This window comes from Bos mutus, chromosome 13, assembly GCF_027580195.1.
Source record: "Bos mutus isolate GX-2022 chromosome 13, NWIPB_WYAK_1.1, whole genome shotgun sequence".
Taxonomy (NCBI): Eukaryota; Metazoa; Chordata; class Mammalia; order Artiodactyla; family Bovidae; genus Bos; species Bos mutus.
In genome coordinates this window covers 31,885,370-31,899,295 of record NC_091629.1, presented here as the reverse complement: position 1 = coordinate 31,899,295, position 13,926 = coordinate 31,885,370, and the positions used below count along the sequence as shown (strand labels likewise).

The 13,926-nt window shown below is 42.7% G+C and overlaps 1 protein-coding gene across 1 annotated transcript in view; it reads right to left on the bottom strand.

The window, feature by feature from the left end:
* CDS2 (CDP-diacylglycerol synthase 2) overlaps positions 1-9,240 on the bottom strand; it is a 56,917-nt gene extending 47,677 nt beyond the window's left edge. Inside the window, exon 1 of the mRNA XM_070381246.1 lies at positions 8,941-9,240. Coding sequence (XP_070237347.1) covers positions 8,941-8,997 — 57 coding nt within the window. The 5' untranslated portion in view covers positions 8,998-9,240. The remainder of the gene's footprint in view (positions 1-8,940) is intronic.
* Between the last annotated feature and the right edge of the window lie 4,686 nt (positions 9,241-13,926).

Genomic DNA, 13,926 nt, shown 5'->3' with positions numbered 1-13,926 from the left:
TCTTCACAACCCAGATAAGCACGATGGTGTGATCACTCACACTCACCTAGAGCCAGACATCCTGGAACATGAAGCCAAGTGGGCCTTAGGAAGCATCACTACGAACAGAGCTAGTAGAAGTGATGGAATTCTAGCTGAGCTATTTCAAATCCTAAAAGATAATGCTATGAAAGTGCTGCACTCAATATACCAGCAAATTTGGAAAACTCAGCAGTGGCCACAGGACTGGAAAAGGTCAGTTTTCATTCCAATCCCAAAGAAAGGCAATGCCAACGAATGTTCAAACTACCACACAATTGCACTCATCTCACATTCTAGCAAAGTAATACTCAAAATTCTCCAAGCCAGGCTTCAACAGTACATGAACTCTGAACTTCCAGATGTTCAAGCTGGATTTAGAAAAGGCAGAGGAACCAGAGATCAAATTGCCAACATCCAAAAGCGAAGAAGAACTAAAGAACATTTTGATGAAAGTGAAAGAGGAGAGTGAAAAAGTTGGCTTAAAGCTCAACATTCAGAAAACTAAGATCATGGCATCCAGTCCCATCACTTCCTAGATAGCATATTAAAAAGCAGAGACATTACTTTGTCAACAAAGGTCTGTCTAGTCAAGGCTATGGTTTTACCAGTAGTCATGTATGGATGTGAGAGTTGGACTATAAAGCAAGCTGAGCACAGAAGAATTGATGCTTTTGAACCGTAGTGTTGGAGAAGACTCTTGAGTCCCTTGGACTGCAAGGAGATCCAACCAGTCCATCCTAAAGGAAATCAGTCCTGAATATTCATTGGAAGGACTGATGCTGAAGCTGAAACTCCAATACTTTGGCCACCTGATGTGAAGAAATGACTCATTTGAAAAGACCCTGATGCTGGGAAAGACTGAGGGCAGGAAGAGAAGGGGATGACAGAGGATGAGATGGTTGGATGGCATCACCGACTCATTGGACATGAGTCTGGGTAAATTCTGGGAGTTGGTGATGGACAGGGAGGCCTGGCATGCTGCAGTTCACGGGTCGCAAAGAGTCAGACACGACTAAGCGACTGAACTGGACTGATACAGCACAGGGAACTATATGACCTATCTTGTAATAACCTATAAAGGAAAAGAATCTTAAAAAGTAGATTATATATACATATATATAAAAAACTGAATCACTCCTGTACACCTGAAACAGACACATTATAAATGAACTGCGTGCATGCGAAGTCGCTTCAGTTGTGTCCAACTCTTTGCAATCCCATGGACTGTAGCCCTCCAGGTTCCTCTGTCCATGGGATTCTCCAGGCAAGAATACTGGAGTGGGTTGCTATTTCCTTCTCCATGTCGGCAAAGTAATGTCCCTGCTTTTTAATATGCTGTCTAGCTTTGTCACTGATTTTCTTCCATGGAGCATCTTTTAATTTCATGGCTGCAGTCACCATCCATAGTGATTCTGGAGCCCAAGGAAATAAAGTCTGTCATTGTTTCCATTGTTTCCCCATCTACTTGTCATGAAGTGATGGGACCAGATGCCATGATCTTAGTTTTTTGGAAGTTGAGTTTTAAGCCAGCTTTTTCACTCTCCTCTTTCACTTTCATCAAGACGCTCTAATTTCTCTTCACTTTCTGCCATAAGGGTGGTGTCATCTATACATATGAGGTTATTGATATTTCTCCCAGCCATCTTGATTCCAACTTGTGGTTCATCCAGCCTGACATTTTGCATGATGTACTCTGCACAGAAGTTAAATAAGCAGGGTGATAATATACAGCCTTGATGTATTCCTTTCCCAATTTTGAACCAATCAGTTGTTCCATGTTCAATTCTAACTGTTGCTTCTTGACCTGCATACAGGTTTCACAGGATGGAGGTAAGGTGGTCTGATATTCCCATGTCTTTAAGAATTCTCCACAGTTTGTTGTGATCTACATAGTCAAAGGCTTTAGCATAGTCAATGAAACAAAAGTAGAAGTTTTTCTGGAATTCTCTAGCTTTTTCTATGATCCATCTTCTAAAGCCAACTAGTACATCCAGAAGTTCTTGGTTCACATACTGTTGAAGCCTAGTTTGAGAAAGAACAGAAGAGAAAGGCAAAGGAGAAAAGGAAAGACAAACCCATATGGATGCAGTTCCAGAGACTAGCAAGGAGCATATTGAGATAAGGGAAGATCTTAAATGGATTTTGAGAAAACAGGACTTCAATAGGTAGAGGTGGAAAGAGGGGTGACAGAAAACAAGCGTATTTCCTAGGGTTGGAAATATCAAGAGGCAAGATGCATGTCACAGAGGCCCCAAGCAGGAAGGGGGTTGGTTAAGAGACAGGGTCATAAAGGACCAAATTTAAGAGATCTGAAAAGAGGGTCAGAATTTTTTCCTTCCCTTTTGTAACTCACAGAGTAGTTTCACAGCTGTTCAAAGGTCAGGAGGACTAGAAGAGACCGAGTAAATCCTGAAGGAAGGTAACTCAATTAGAAGGATTTACAACTAGTTCAGGCATCCTGAACTATCCTAAATATGCAAAAGCAATAGATAAGGAATCCAGGTGTCATCTGATGTGAACACCTGGCCTGGACTACATGAGGGAGCAGAGACACAGGGACTAACGGATTCCCAGCTGGAGCAGAGCAGACAGGAGAAGGAAGGTCAATGTCTAAAAGGAGAAAATCAGATTTGAGACAAAGCAAGTTTGTGCTGCCTGAGGTATACATATGCCTAGGAATTTCCTGCAGATCACTGAACTCACAAGACTGGCAGGACACAGACTGTGGGTAAAGGCTTTGAGAGCCACCCACTGAGGGATTCAGGTCAGCGACACACATCCTCTCAATGTCAGAGACCCACGAGCAGAGAATGCTGCCAGTAAATCTCAAATCGCAAGGGCTCTTTCCAAAACGCAGCCAAGTCTTCACAGAGAAGTCCCAGGATGGTCCTGGGGTGACTCTAATACAAGAGCTGCTGCCAAAGAGCAACAAATTCAAAGGACAGTTCGGGTCCTTCCACCTTCCAGGTGCTCATGAGCACTACTTCGGGGCAGGGGTAGGCTGCTGCCGGGAAGGAGAATCAGGGAGGTGGGAGGGAGGTGTTCACAGTGCTACACCATCACCTTTCAATTCTGAGACATGCACACACTGTCTAGTCAAAATAACATAAAGTTTAACCTTCCTTAAAAGGTCACTCTAAATAAATAATAAAAGGTCACTCAACTGAGTGGGCCCTATGCCATCCCCACTGCTGAGGCAAACTTGAGCAGAAGAACAAAGACCAGGCAGTGGCAGTGAACTGCCTAACGGGGGCCAGGTCTGCCCTGGCTGGCGCCGCACCACCGCCCCAACCAGGCAACTACTGCACAGCAGAGCTTGGAAGGCAGGAACTCAACCCAACCCTAGGAACAAATCAGTATTCTTCAAAGGACAGGCTGGCAAAATTAAGTCAAGAGTCTCTTTTCCAAACCAGACACAGTCTGTAAAGTGAAAAGCTGTGTTTTATTACCCCCACAGCCTCCAGCTCCAGGCAGGAAGGCTGGGGAGACTGGCACAGCACAGGGAGTGCGTTAAAAAACTGTGTGCAGGAGAGTTGCTTGGCAAGCCCTCTGCAACACTAAGAAGTTCAACACACTCCATCTATGTGGATCTTAGAAAAGATAGCAGAGTGCACAAACCAGAAATAATGATGCACTATTTTTTTCAAACAGTTTAAAGGGTGATTATGTTCACTGTGAAATTAGGAGAGTCATTTCAAAAGCTTCCCAAATACATTCAAAATTATGATTTCTTGAAATCAGTGGAGGAAGAATGGATTATTTGGAGCCAAAAGTGATATAAAGTCCTGGACGTTTTCCCCATGAGCACAGACACCAGCCCTCTCTCAGAGCTAGTGAGACTGTATATAGCAGACCTTGGGTTCAGTGAACATTCTAAAAGAAAATGTGTAAATACTGAATGACATTGTTTTAGGACAAATAGTTTTAATACTAAGAGCCATCAACCAGAAAGCATTTATTCTCAGTAGCTTCCCATGAAGCTCAGAGTGAGGAGACAACAACTTCTAGGAGTTCCTTTCAAGGATACCCGAGTGGCTGCTCCCAGGGGTGAATTTAAAATATATAAATCACCACTTTTCCAATAACCAGGAAAACAGGACCTAATCAACTTTTTCTATAAAAAAAAGTTTTCTCAGAGTTTCAACGTTCACTCAGGAATACACACACACGTTTATATACGTACATACATACATATATATATATATATTTGGCATTTTGAAAGATTTTGCTATTTTCGTGAAAAAATAGGAGATATTTGGGCTTTTTTTAAATCAAAGTCAACCAATGCAGAAACTTTTAAAGTTTGTAAATTAAGTCTGTATCCTAAAAGGCAACATTATGCAACATAATGAGTAAAAAGGAATCAGAAAACCTTCATACTATTAACAACTCTGCATCTAACTAGCTGTGTGACATTGAGCAAGTAACAACCTCTCTGGGCTACTCTGCTATAAAATAACTAGCCCTAAAATCCCTTCTAGTTCTAACATCTAATAAGAGCAATTTAATATTTTTTAAAATGTTAAAGGCTAATGAAATACCACATAAATTTACACCAAACATTTTAAACAAAATGTTTTTTTGAAAAAAACTAATTTTAAGTAGCTGTAAGTTGGAAAATAACTGAGTTTTTAAAATAAAATTATACTGTTTGATCAGCAACTTAAAATACTGGGTCAAATGACAAACTAATCTTTCATCTTTTCTATTTAAGTCTGGGAGCCATAGTTAAGGTTTACTGATTATTCAAAACCTAAATTATTTCTCAGTGTTAAAAAAAAAAAAAAAAAGATTGAAAGAATAAAGCATTTCTCCTGCATCTGAAGTAGTCAGAGCTCTGAAAATAAGATTTTATTTCAGTAGTTCACTTTTAAAGTCTAACAGAAAACTATGTTTAATTATTTACCACTATTCTAAAATATGCTATGAAAGTGAAAGTCTTTCAGTCATGTCCAACTCTTTGCAACCCCATGGACTATACAGTCCGTGAAATTCTCCAGGCCAGAATACTGGAATGGGTAGCCTTTCCCTTCTCCAGGACATATTCCCAACCCAGGGATCGAACCCAGGTCTCCCAAATTGCAGGCAGATTCTTTACCAGCTGAGCCATGAGGGAGGTCTGAAAAAGCTATTGCTGCTGCTAAGTCGCTTCTGTTGTGTCCGACTCTGTGCGACCGCATAGACGGCAGCCCATCAGGCTCCCCCGTCCCTGGGATTCTCCAGGCAAGAACACTGGAGTGGGTTGCCATTTCCTTCTCCAATGCATGAAAGTGAAAAGTGAAAATGAAGTGGCTCAGTTGTGTCTGACTCTTATCGACCCCACGGACTGCAGCCTACCAGGCTCCTCCGTCCATAGGATTTTCCAGGCAAGAGTACTGGAGTGGGGTGCCATTGCCTTCTCCGGAAAAAGCTTTTAGGGAAAGACAATTGCATGTAGCAATATTCCTTCTACAGCTCAAGTCTGACTGTGATTCTGACCACTGAAAAATTCAGTAAGAAAATGAACTGAAAAGCTGGGACATAGAACGCCAAGCTCTGTCTATAAAATTTTCTTTAAAAGGTGATAAATATGAAAAGACTACTCTGAACACTTATAACTTGAAATATTTAATCATCTTCCAAGAGTAGAAGGTGAATATTAGTTTTTCCTGTAAAACTACATTTCAACCAGAAACAATAGCTTAACACAGTACAATGTGACAATTTCTGCTCTACATATGTAACATGCATACTCATTTAATCCACATGAGTATCTTCTGAAGCACATGCTACTTTTTATCACCCCTCATTTTAGAGATGGACAAGCTGAGGCTTTTATGCAAGTTAAGTGATTTGCTCAAAGTTACACAGCTGGTATGGAGTAGGTAAATGGCAACCCACTCCAGTATTCTTGCCTGGAAAGTTCCATTGACAGAGGAGCCTCGCAGGCTACCGTCCATGGGGTGGCAAAGAGTTGGACACGTCCAAGTGACATGGACTGAGTGACATCACACACACACATACACAGCTGGTAAGTGGCACTGTCCAGGCTGATGATAGCTCTAGCTGACTGTTATGCCGCTGCTCTTAAAACCACAATCTTCAGTTAAAATCTAAACTCCCCTTTCTAAATGATGCCTTTATTTCATCTTTATACCGGTTTCACTGATCTAGAAAGAAAGCCTTGAATGAGTAAAGCTCTAGTTTAAACAGCACTCTAGCACCTAAGGACAGTAGTAGAAAACTCCACATCCTTCCTTCTAACCTCCAAAACAAAGTCTCCTGAAATACCAACCCAATCATAAATTTTAAGATGCCCATGTTTTGGCCCAAGTTCCATTCTCTCCTTTCCTAAGCTCCAATGGAAAAACATGGAACGATGGGAGGAAGATCATTTCCAAACCTTAAATACCAAGTTTCTTGGTTTGGCAACAATACTGTGCTTTGGGACTTTAAAATTATAAGCACGGTTCCCAGAGGAAAAATTTCCTTTATTAGCAACTGGCTTGACAATTCCATCCTAGGATGCTAAATATAATACATTCTGACTTTTATAATAATAAACACATTCCCCAGATTATTTTGAAATGACTGTTTATTTATATTTGTCACACCAGTTAGGCAACTGTAGCACTTTTTCCTAAATCTTTCAAATTTGTTTCAGTTCTTTTAGTGAACTGACCTGACACTGTTTTCTGAATTGTACTATGAAATAAGAAAGCTGGAATTTTTCCATTTATTTCCCTTAAAAGATACCCTTGTTTTACTATTTTTGATTTTCTTAAATTTTAACCCAAGAATATCAGCAAAGTCAGAATCATGGAAGTAAGTTTTACAAACTATGAAATAAAATAAACCTAATTTTCATACTTTATATACATTCATGTGATGGCTCAGATGGCAGTGAATCCACCTGCAAGGCGGGAGACCTCGGTTTGATCCCTGGGTTTGGAAGATCCCCTGGAGGAGGGCATGGCAACCCACTCCAGTATGCTTCCCTGCAGAATCCCCATGGATAGTAGAGTCTGGCAGGCTACAGTCCACGGGGTTGCAAAGAGTGACTAAGCACAGCATACATTCATCAAAGACAAATAAAGCATTTCACAGTTTTTAAAAGGAATCTTTATTATTAAAAATCCCATGCAAGGTAATCCAGAAATATTGGCAATGGCGCAACTGCCTTGTTCTGAGCTAATGGACTGTTTGTGGAGCAACAAGCATTCAGTGAACCTCAAATGGATCCAAGCAGTTGGATGGGGAGGGTAGAAATTTTGTTTTACCTCATAACCTCATGGTTTTGGGGGCATGTGGGTTTGCTTGTTTTTACCATTAAGTCTAATTCTTACAAGTAGCTTTTTAACATACAGGCCACTAGGTATCACTCTTTCTTTTTTGACTGCTCTTTTCACACCTAAAACCACAAAGTCCCATTAACGTCAAGACTGATCTCTCACCCTATTCAGGGTTATATAGCCTCAAAACATCTGTAACTTCCCAACAGGCAAATGCATGGTGGCAACAGAGCTCTTCCAGGCCAAACTAAGGTATTTAATGGGAAGATTAGAAACTTCAAAGTACCTTGTCTCTGTACACGACTCCTCAACTTGCAACCAAATTTTTCTCCAAAACATATTCTAGAAATCAAATTCTATTATCTTTCACCCTTCTAGTATAACTGCTGTTGACACCCTGACACCAAATCTTGGCTTTTTCCTTCCTGATAGCTCCCTAACGTTCCTTTCCTCCAGTTTTCTAAAATGGAAAGCTACATAAATGGGTATTGAGGGTCTGGTGTAGGGGCAGTAGGGATTGGTGGGAGCAGCTATTCCTCAGTTCAGTTCAGTTCAGTCGCTCAGTCGTGTCCGACTCTTTGCGACCCCATGAATCGCAGCACGCCAGGCCTCCCTGTCCATCACCAACCTCAGTTCCAGCCAAACATTAATCAGCTGGGAATATGATGGCAGATCTTCCAATGATCCAAAATAGGCAATAAATTCAAGTGGTTGGGAGAAATATTCTGGTTTTTTTAAAGCAATACAGGGACCAAACAACTGCAGGTCACCAGTTGGCAACCCGTGAGTCAGACACTCTCTTTCATTCTGGTCCAGGCTCCCTGAGTCCGGTTTACACATCACTGTCATCAATCCACCAAATAACACTGCTCCTGCTCCTGACCACGACAAACTCCAGGCTTGAAATACTACCACGAAGTTTGTGCTGCCACTTAGTGTCCACAGTAACAAGGCCACTCCTCACCTTCCCTACAAAGACCTTTCACTTCAACCAAAGAAGTCTACTCACCTCATCCCTCACCCCCGCAAGATGGCCTCTGTTCTACCCTCCTCTTACCCCAACAAAGCCCACATCTGAAGCAGGAAACAAGTCCATCTTTGGGGAAGATACCTTTCAACACCTAATGACTGCATGACTTCTCTGCTTAAAGCCTACAGATTTAACTTTCGAGAAGGGGTTTAAATCTCCTAACAGGCAAATCTCATGGCCTTGTCTTGATACACCTTCACCCCTCAACAAATAACGGGAGATCGGAGAGGCTAAGTCACTGTCTGAGGAATCTTTGCGGGGTTTCGACGTCTTCACACCCGGGAACGCCTGGGGAGGTGGACTAGAATGGGACCCCCCCGTCCCAATCAGCCCTGCGAGGCAGGCGGACGTGCGCAACCTCCCGCGCTTTCCTTCCTGCGCCGCGGAGATACCAACCCCAGCCGGACCCCAGACCCGTGTCCTCGGGACCTCGACCTGCTGAACCCTGCCGCGAGGTCCGCGGGAACCCGCATCCAAGGACCGTCCGCCCTAGTGAGGCCCGATGCTGCCGGCGGCCGCGCCAGAGTCAAAAGGCGAGACGACCCCTCTCTGCGCGCCCCCCACGGGCTTATGGGGGACGCCGCTTCCGCGGCCGCGCCCACCCGGTGCCGCCGCTACCTTGTCCTCGGGCGGAGCTTCCGGCTCGCGGGCCACCCTCTGCCTCAGCTCCGTCATGCTGGAGACACCAGCGCTTAGTAGCCGCTGCCGCGTAGCGCAGACGCCGGGGCCGGCGCGCGGACTCTGCTCGGCCAGCCCCGAGTTGCCAAAGCAGAGCGCAGCTACGCAGCGCCTTGCTTGCCCCACCGCAGCCCAGCCGCCAGCCCTGGAACTCGGCCCCGCCCGGCTCAGCCGCCGCCCTTTCACCCGGGCGGAGCTTGACCAGCCTTCTCCAGCCTCTGCCTGCTGGCTCCTTTTCTGGTAAAGGCCCGGAGGGAGGGCGCAGGCGCACCATCACCATCACGGCCCGGGAGATCCACCAATGGCGCGAACCCGTTAGGGAGGCGGGGCGGAGGCGGGGCAAGTGAAACGTAGTGGAGAGGCGTGCGTTATTAGATAGTAGCCTGAGGGGGCGGGAAAAGGCGTGCGTTTTGGAAGGAGACTAGCCAATGGGAACTCGAGGACTGGCGCCCAGGGTCTTAGAGGTTAACAACTTGCCAGGGATAATGGCAACCCACTCCAGTATTCTTGCCTGGAAAATCCCATGGATTTAGGAGCCTGGTAGGCTACAGTCCATGGGGTCGCAAAGAGTCGGACACGACTGAGCGACTTCACTTTTTTTCACTTTCCCCAGTCTCCAGCTTGCCTAGTCAGTACTTTGCCTCACACGGATAAGTATCCGCTTATTAGGCCCTGAGCGGAAAGGTCTGGGGAGCCCACCAGTGTAAAAGCAGATTACTGATAAGGAAGTGAGAGTCAAACTTCAGTCTGTATCGTCTGGTTTATTTTATGTGCTGGGCACTGAACTATGTAATCTGTCTCATTTAAACTGCACAACACTTGGAAGTGGATATGATTTTCATTTTACAGTTAGGGTTTTCCACGTTTATTCAGATTTCTTTTCTGCCTTCTGAACTACTGAAAGACCTTTTAGGTGGGGAGGAACGCTGCCTACTTTGTTCACAGCCGGATCCCCTCTGTACCTGACACATCCCAAGTCCCTAATGAATGAGGTTTCTCCTAAAAGACAATGATTTAGCCAAGGTCTCACGGCCAAAATGTGCCCACTAGGAATTAGAACATAAATCTGTTTGCCACCAACCCCCGCTGTAACATAATCCCAGCCTTCTTAAATTCATTATTAATATCTGTGTTACTCGGCATTGCTTTCAGCAGTTCCTGTTCGCTGCCTTGTAAGTGATGTAAAACAAGTATAAAATGGGGCCCCTTTCGTTAGCATCTTGTAATTTAACAAGGAGAGAAATTTGCACACATAGGAGATGCAAGTTTGAGTTAGCAATTTTGACCTGAACTGTGAGGTTTGGGGAAAATAGAATTCTGAACAGGATGTTTTATTTTCTTGATTTCTGTGAACTAGATCCCCAAATGCCTGTAACACTGCTTACAGTCTACAGTAAAGTAGACGTGAGATCCATGTTAAGTCGCTTCAGTCGTATCTCTTTGTGACCCAATGGATTGTAGCCCGCCAGGCTCCTCTGTCCACGGGATTCTCCAAACAAGAATACTGGAGTAGGTTGCCATGCCCTCCTCCAGGGGATCTTCCTGACCCAGGGATAGAACCCATGTCTCCCTCCTGCATTGCAGGCAGATTCTTTACCCATGAGCCATCAGGGAAGCCCAAAATAGGTGTGGAGGATCAATGAATTCAGGGTATGTTTTGTTCTCTGTTAACAACATTGCACAAATACTTGGTTTTGTTTTGTTTTTTGAGAGAAACAGACCACTCCATTCAGGCCATTATTTATTTAGAGAAAGCCTTGCTTTTGTGTTTTGTCTTAATCTTATTTATAAAAGTAAATAACATGCTGATTGTAATTTTTAAACTCTTTTAATCTGTTGGGGACTGTGTGACCACTATTTTGACTGTTAGTGATCACCTCTTGAACTGAAGACTAGACACTTCTTGGATAAATTATTCAAGGTTTATTAGCTATAGGATGTAAAAGGATGTCAACAGAGAGAGCCACAAGTTCATCCTTTAAGACAAGTGGAAGTGTTAGTAACTAGATTCTCACCTTTGGGAAACATGTGAAAGGTCACATCCAAGCAAGCATTACATCAGTCCTCCTGGAAGCTCGGCTGTTTGCTTTGAAACCCAGCCTGAGAACCAGTGCACACAGTTTCAGAATGCAAACCATTTTTTCATACATTTACTAAGACCGGACCTTAGACACTGAAAGCCAGAGACCTTTGGTTTTTGTTTAGATACATTGGATTGGGTTTCTCTATTGTGGAAACTTCAAATATATTAACCAACACGTTTTATGCAAGTTTTAAAACTTACGTAGTCATTCCTTATGTTTTCTGGGGTGTTTTTTCCTTTTATGTTTAGAAGTCCACAGCAAGATCTCTTAAATATTTACCAATATATTTTTCTATTTCTTGAGTTTACACGTATTTGAATTTTAATTAACCTGTCGAATTTATTTCAGTAAACAATTAGGAAGAGTCTATAGCGTTATTCTTTCCTCAGTTCAGTTCAGTCGCTCAGTTGTGTCCGGCTCTTTGCGACCCCATGAATCACAGCCTGCTAGGCCTCCCTGTCCATCACCAACTCCCGGAGTTCACTCAGACTCATGTCCATCGAGTCAGTGATGCCATCCAGCCATCTTATCCTCTCTCGTCCCCTTCTCCTCCCACCCCCAATCCCTCCCAGCATCCTAGAAGTTTAATGAATTTTTTATAATTTAATTCATTTTTCTCACTGTTTGGAATAGCACCTTTACTAGATGTTTAAGTAATCCTCTTAAAATAGAAGTCTCATGTCAAAGCTTCCTTTGATAACTTTCTTTTTCACTTATAGAAGGCTTCCAAAGTGCTATAAGATCTCAGCCCTGCCTGTCTTTTCAACTTCTCTCCCCTTTGTTCAGTGTGTTCCAGACATACCAATCTTTGAGTTCTATTATGTCAATTGTTGTTGTTCAGTCCCTAAGTCGTGTCCAAACCTTTGCGACCCCATGAACCACAGTCCAGCAGGATCCTCTGTGGGCTTTTACACAGAGATTTTTCTATGACATTTTTCCTGGTGAGAATACTGGAGTGGGTGCCATTTCCTTCTCCAGGGGATCTTCCCAGACCAGGGATCAAACTCATTTCTCCTGAACTGGCAGGCTGATTCTTTACCACTCAGCCACTGCTGCTGCTGCTGCTAAGTCGCTTCAGTCGTGTCCGACTCTGTGCGACCCCATAGACAGCAGCCCACTAGGCTCCCCCGTCCCTGGGATTCTCCAGGCAAGAACACTGGAGTGGGTTGCCACTGCCTTCTCCAATGCATGAAAGTGAAAAGTGAAAGGGAAGTAGCTCAGTCGTGCCCCACTCTTAGCAACCCCATGGACTGCAGCCTATCAGGCTCCTCCGTCCATGGGATTTTCCAGGCAAGAGTACTGGAGTGGGTTGCCATTGCCTTCTCCGACTGAGCCACTAGGGAAGCCTATATGTCAATTACATCTCAATAAAGCGGGGGGAAAATATTTATTAAAAAGCTTTCAATTTTTTCACATTTATTTATTTTTGGCTGCACTGGGTCTTCATTGCTTTTCTTGGGCTTTCTCTAGTTGCAGCGAGCAGGGGCTACTGTCCATTGCAGGGTATAGGCTTTTCATTGTGATAGCTTCTCTTGTTTTGGAGTATGGGATATAGGGCACTCAGGCTTCAGTAGTTGCAGCTCCCTGGCTCTAGAGCACAGGCTCAATAGTTGTAGTGCATAGACCCTTGTTCCAAGGCATGTCAGGATTAGGATCGAACCCAGAGGTCCTACACCAGTAGGTGACTGCATCACTGAGCCACCAGAGAAGCCCAGTATCACTCTTAAGAATGCTGCATCATTCACAGCCTTGACAACGGTGATATATGGAAAAACAGCAGTTATCAGCAACTGAGAAACTGAATGTTAAAATATATTATGAGTGCTTTTATATATGGTGTGCTTTTACATATATATCATATATATAATATGTGCATCATAGGCACAAGAGTGATATATGATACAAATGTTTTATAAGTCAAAGTTCTATGATAATAACAAAACAGAAAATCTAAACGATAAATCAGGATAGTTGCATATTTTCTTGTGCTACGTAAAATAATGGAGCATCTTACAATTGAAGGTATCTTAAATTCAATTAAAGACACAGCTAATAGAAATACTAGAGGGAGAGCATTGAGTAGGGAAAGGCAATTTTTGAAACCATAATGGTTGACAATATTCTAGATTTGATGAAATGCATGAATCTTTTGGCTAAGGAATACAAAAATTCCATGAACAGGATAAATAAAACCAAATCCACACCATACATGGTAGAAAGACTACAGAATTTTATAGACCAAGGTAAAACATTAGAAGCAACTAAAAAGAAATGCTATAAACAAAGGAAAAAAGAAACAAAGGGAGAATATTTATAATAGGGAGATGATTAATATATGAAATGCTTTTAATCAATAAAAAAAAAGTTTAACAGAAAAAATATAAACATGCAATGGTCAAGAATTGTATGAAAGATATCCAATTTGCACCAGTCTTTTAATATGCAAATTGAAATTTCCACACAAACGAGCACAGATTTAAAAATTAGACTGCCAGTAACTATAGTTAGAAAAATTAGGGGCAAGGAGCATGCTCATAGTCTTGGCTGGAATGTAAACTACAATCTTTTAGAAGTCAACTTAGTTAAACATTTATCAAAAATTTAATGCGTATGCTCCTCTATCCAGCAATACTACTTCAAGGAGTTGCCCGAATTACAAGAGATTGGCAATTAGGTTAGGTTACATTTGTAGGATATGATGCCATCTTTTTAAGAGGTGCTGATAAACAAAACATGAACCCGGCATAAAATTAAACATACTTTAGTAAGCACTTTGCTGAATTCTTTATGGCATGAACTCATTATTTTTTTTTTAAGATATATACTTGTAGAGGAAAAAAAA